Source organism: Rhodamnia argentea, chromosome 10 (assembly GCF_020921035.1).
Source record: "Rhodamnia argentea isolate NSW1041297 chromosome 10, ASM2092103v1, whole genome shotgun sequence".
In the NCBI taxonomy this organism is placed as follows: domain Eukaryota; kingdom Viridiplantae; phylum Streptophyta; class Magnoliopsida; order Myrtales; family Myrtaceae; genus Rhodamnia; species Rhodamnia argentea.
Window position 1 is genome coordinate 2,618,954 of NC_063159.1, and position 5,066 is coordinate 2,624,019.

The following is a 5,066-nucleotide window of genomic DNA, read 5'->3' on the forward strand; positions in this document are numbered from 1 at the left end:
ATAAAGGATTTATGATATGAGCATGCGTAATGAGTGAATTCACTTTTTTTTTTTTTTTTTTTTTTCGTGTTTTGCTTGACAATTTTGCCTGTCTAGCTTGACAATTTTGCCTGGAGATGTAAAGAGTGAATTTCACACGTTAAGCATGCTAATCCTCGACAATGTGAAAACTCAAGGTAGGTACGCCAACCGTGAAAAGGACTAAACGAGTGTCATGAAGTTTTCAAACATGATACTCGGAAAATCAATGGGAAAGCATCGACCGTCGAACAAAAATTGAACTCAATTAATAATCTATCACTCTTAGCAATACATGTAATATGAAGGTTCAAGTGAACGTCCAGATTTGTAATCTAAAAGCACAGTCTCTATACTGCCTGGAATATGTACATAAAATCGAATAACCCGAAGTCGACATGACTTCACAGCAATCAAGTTTAAAGGTGATGCCCGCACGCACCGTGTTTTCTTGATAATCAACTGCATAGCTGAGAACACAGCCCCTCAATCTGAGAAGAGGTTGCATCCGGCAACGTGTACATGCTGGATTTGCCGTTGGTCAAGCACGTCAAGTTCAGCTGGCTTCCAAACTGCGTGGACTGCGGTTAAAAGCAATTGCAACACAGGTCAAGGGGGTCATGCAGTTCTCGAAAGAGATGGTTGGACAGAAACGAGACTGGTCAGGCATATAACAATTACTATTTCTTCATGTGCAAAAGACGTGATTTTAATACTCGGTGCCACAAACTATAGAGATCAGCAATTTCATTATTTGCAATACAAATGAAGTTAATGTCCAAGTGACATAAACTTTGAATACTACAGATGTACACCATGCATGGTTCTTCTATTATCTGCAAAAGATGTCGGTAAGTAACTAAGTGACCTTACTTCACAAACTCGAACTTTGATTTGCTTTGCTTTACAACAATTATAATCATGAATTCAGCATGAAGGTTATTTTAACAATGGGCTATAGTAAGAAAATTGTTAGTTGCTACCCATGATCGCGCATGAATCACATGGGCATTTTCTAGTCCATATAAAAGGTTGTCCGGTCTCAAATGAATGTCTAGGATTTTGCAAGTGAACTCAATATACTGAAAAGTGTGAAAAGAATGGGGAGGTCCCTTACATTGCAGGATCCCAGATTTGAATTGCAGCTCCATCTTGAAGTTGGGACACAAGACAAATAGTGGCACCAAGAACAATGATCATTTGCATCAAAACCACGGAGCAGCAAAACCAGAGCAGCAGTAAACCTATTAAGAAAGCATAGATTTAAAATTATAACCCCTCCAAGTATTTCATAGTCCAAGTACTTGTGCATAATGAAAGCACCAACTACCTGAAAAAGCAAAGAAACACTATGATGTAAATGGAAGCAGGAAGTGATAAACAAAAATGTTCAAGGTATAATTTTTAGAAGCATAATTGGACTTTGCTTGGCTTTCATCATTGAGCTATGCAGATTTCCAACATTTACCTGCACAAACTCAGCACAGGATAGGTTTATGCAATTACTTCCCAATTAACCCAGAAAATCAGCTAACTATCGGCTAATGCCTGGAAATAGATATTTGGCAGCTTTCTTGATCTCAAGGTCATTAAACGGTCATGAAATGGAAATTCTGTGAATCCTTTCTCTCCCTTGATATTTAAGAAAATGTATACCGAGTACTTACCCAACAATGAAGATGATAAGAGAGGAAATCCACAGGACACACTGATACTTCTTGAATTTGGATATAACTGAAGTCGTCAAATATCCAGGGGGAGCATATCTTTGGCTAATCCATCCAAACTGGGGCCGGATCAGAAAGACAAATCCCAGAAAAAAGCCGGAAAGAAATCCTCCAATGTGAGCAAAGTTGTCCACGTGAGGAAGTATCCCAACAGCCAAATTTAGCACAATGATAGACAAGAGGGTCACAAATGCTGCAACCTGGGAAAACTCAGTTAATGTTAACAGAAAGAGAGAAGATGCTGGATAGTAATTCATGGGTCGTGAAAAAGCATCCATAATGATACTATACCTTGTTGGTGTAAATGCTCCAATTAATAATGAGTTCAGAGAGCATTCCACCTAGTAATCCAAATAGTGCACCAGAAGCACCAACGGAAATGTTTGACTTAAGGAAAAGAGCTGACAACAAACTTCCACCAAGTCCTGAGATCATGTAGAGCAAGCCAATTCGCACTGCAAGAAAAGCTCTAATTAATAGAAGCCACATAGATGAACGCAGCTTATCTGACAGATCCACAGATCCTGGTAGCATGAATGAAGATATTCCATGGATACAGCGATATACAAAGTAATTAACTCCATCAAACTGCCTTCGAATGCGAACTATGTTGAAGTCGCATAATGAGGATGATGCAAAGGCCATGTTTCTTCAGAATTTAATTTGCAAACTGAACACGAGAAACAAAGATTCTGCAGATTTAAGCACCACCGATGATGGCATTTAAACTGCAAATACAAAATCTTGAACCAAATGTAAATGAATAGAACTTGAACCAGGTATAAGGAGGGGTAGATCAGCAATGTTCTATTAATATTGGCCCATGACAGAACGTAGGTATCATGATATAGGGAGCTAACAAGACGAGAGTGTACAAAAATAATACTTGCAAAAGCATACTACGCTATAACAAAACTATTATATCATGGCGCGCATGTTGTTCAGGTAAGAAAGAAGAAAACCTCAAGTATATCCTAAAGCTGAATTTCCATTTTTTGGGTGACTGGCACACGAAAAACGTATAAATCATGATATACCGTAGTAGTGGTAGCACCAAGAGCAATGGATTTCACATGCAAACTAAAAGATTTAAGGCACATGGACCATCCGAAAAGAAACAAGTTCCGCTATCCACTCCCCATTGAGCATTTGGAAACATCTAAGCAGATCAAAATCAAAGCCTATCGATTCATTGTCAAATTAGATACTTGTCTCCTCACAAATTTTTTCCTCCAAATTGCTTTCAGAATTCACTAACAGTAGGTAAAGGAACACAATCATTCAACGTTATCAACAAAACTTGCCTAAAAGCTATTAATACATTGCAAATCGTCAGATCTTATTAGTTCTTTCACTTTTGATGCAACCCATATCTATTTAGATGGCATCCCTAATGAATTCAATGCCTCCAACCCCCTCATATGTCCTCTCCCATGCAAGCCCCAGGTCAGAAGTTCTGAGTCAGGACGAAATCAAACTCTAAGATATTTAACAATTGTACATACACACTCGAATGGATGTGCACCATCATCAGATTCATGACAATAATGGGAAGCTTTGCACAATGCAAGAATATTACATGAGATGGGAAGTCTGGTTAGAGAAGGCTGATGTCCAGAAAATATAAGCACGATGAAGCAGAGGTGGGAAAAGCAGCTTTCCATACATACCAAAACCAAATTCTTGCTCAAGCCGAATGCCAATAACTAAAAGACTCAACATATTTGCCAATATATGGAAAACTCCTCCATGTAACCAAATGCAGGTGACAAGGAGCCACACCTGGTGCCGGTCAACCACTCTCCTTGCTTCTAAAGCACCCATCTTCTGAAGCCTAAAAAGACATAGCATAGACTTAAATTTGATAATTACCAATCAACAAGGAAACTACATAATATAGGCATAAAACAGCAGTCAAGTTGAACAAAAGAATCTGGGCGTGATTGCATACACACGACGAACTGTAGAGGTAGAAATATCTGTAATCCAACTCCAAAAGGAAATTACGTAGTATAGGCGTAAAACAGCAGTCAAGTTGAATAAGGTCTAGCATCTTTGGCGATTGCTTATTCACTTTAAGTGTAGAAATAGCCGTAATCTAATCTCATAGTCACTTGCAGATAAGATGGTAGCCCATGCGCCTTTTTAGATTCACCATGACAAATTAGCTAGCTAGTACTCATGATAACGTGGACACAATCATCAATGCTCTAAAACATCTCTAAGTTGCCTAGATAAAGATTTTACACATTTAGTATGTAGGCTACGCAGCGGGACCACTACTCATCCAAGAGCTCAAAATACTTCTTTCTTTGAGAAACCATTACGATAAAGTATACGATAATCTAATCCTTCGAAACAGAATTCCAAAACCGCAGACCGAAACAACAGGAACATTGTCCGGAAACCGAAAGAAGCTATCTTATTTGCTTCGTTCCATGGTTCAAAACAGTCAAACACACCAAAGTTCAAACAGGACAAGCGTAAACTCACTCCACCCATCGGAAGAAAAAAAAAATCAAACTTTAACCAATCAAAGAGGCCAAAAGAAGGGAAGCTCAATCCGACTTACGCAGAAGAGGAAGGGCCGAGGAGGGGGTTCTCCTTGAGGGGCTGGAAGGAGAATCGGCCCAAGAACCTGGCGATGCAGGACACCGAGTTCTTGGGGCAATCGTTCACGTACATGGTGATGATGAACATCACCGTGTTGGCCACCACGAAGGTCGGCACCAGCCACGGGACCCAGCTCCTGAAATGCTTCACCTCCCGGAACACGACAGGGCTCGCCGCCGCCGCCGCCGGGGGCGGCGTGGGTATGTTCACCGGGTGTATCGCTCGGCGCGAGTTGACCCGGACGTGGATTTCGGACGCGGAAGAAGAGGAAAGAGGTGGTTGTGGGTCGGGCTCGCCGCGTGTGGCCGCCATTGGAGAGATGACGTGGGTGGCCGGAGCTCAGATCGAGGGAGAGAGAGAGGGGTGTGTGAAAGAAGAGAGAGAAAAAGGGGAGGAAGCAAGAAGGCAGGAGAGAGAGTTGGTCAACTACGCAGAGGAGTTTGGTTGCTGAGGTTGGACATTGTCTTTTCTCTCTCCTTTTCCTTTTGTTTTTTGGTCGGATTTCTCCTTTAGTTTGTTGAACAATAATCCGGCCAAAAAATATTAAAAAATTTTACCCCGTGGGAAACCTAACTAAGAGTCGATGTGTATCGTTGAAAAAATTAAAAATATTCGCGTTCTAGGTAGGCGGTCCCATTAAAATGTTGTTATTGCACGATTTTTAAGGTGTGTTGTTAGATGGGTTAAGACTGTTTTCAATGTCTCTAA

At 40.6% G+C, this 5,066-nt stretch overlaps 1 protein-coding gene across 1 annotated transcript; it reads right to left on the bottom strand.

Moving 5' to 3' along the window:
• Positions 1-265: 265 nt before the first annotated feature.
• LOC115739896 (RHOMBOID-like protein 1) lies at positions 266-4,763 on the bottom strand. The gene is made up of 6 exons (XM_030673192.2): positions 4,318-4,763; positions 3,416-3,579; positions 2,037-2,200; positions 1,686-1,945; positions 1,136-1,262; positions 266-599 (listed from the first exon to the last, which is right to left on the bottom strand). Exons 1-6 carry the CDS (start codon positions 4,668-4,670, stop codon positions 477-479), a joined length of 1,191 nt encoding a protein of 396 aa, XP_030529052.1. The 5' UTR covers positions 4,671-4,763; the 3' UTR covers positions 266-476.
• Between the last annotated feature and the right edge of the window lie 303 nt (positions 4,764-5,066).

What these genes read in the sequence shown, in the direction of transcription:
- LOC115739896 (XM_030673192.2), bottom strand. Translation starts at nt 4,670, where the DNA reads ATGGCGGCCACACGCGGCGAGCCCGACCCACAACCACCTCTTTCCTCT. An exon ending in TGAGCAAGAATTTGGTTTTG is followed by an intron (nt 2,201 to 3,415) that starts GTATGTATGGAA and finishes CTTTTCTTGCAG; the next exon opens with TGCGAATTGGCTTGCTCTAC. An exon ending in GGAGCATTTACACCAACAAG is followed by an intron (nt 1,946 to 2,036) that starts GTATAGTATCAT and finishes GAGTTTTCCCAG; the next exon opens with GTTGCAGCATTTGTGACCCT.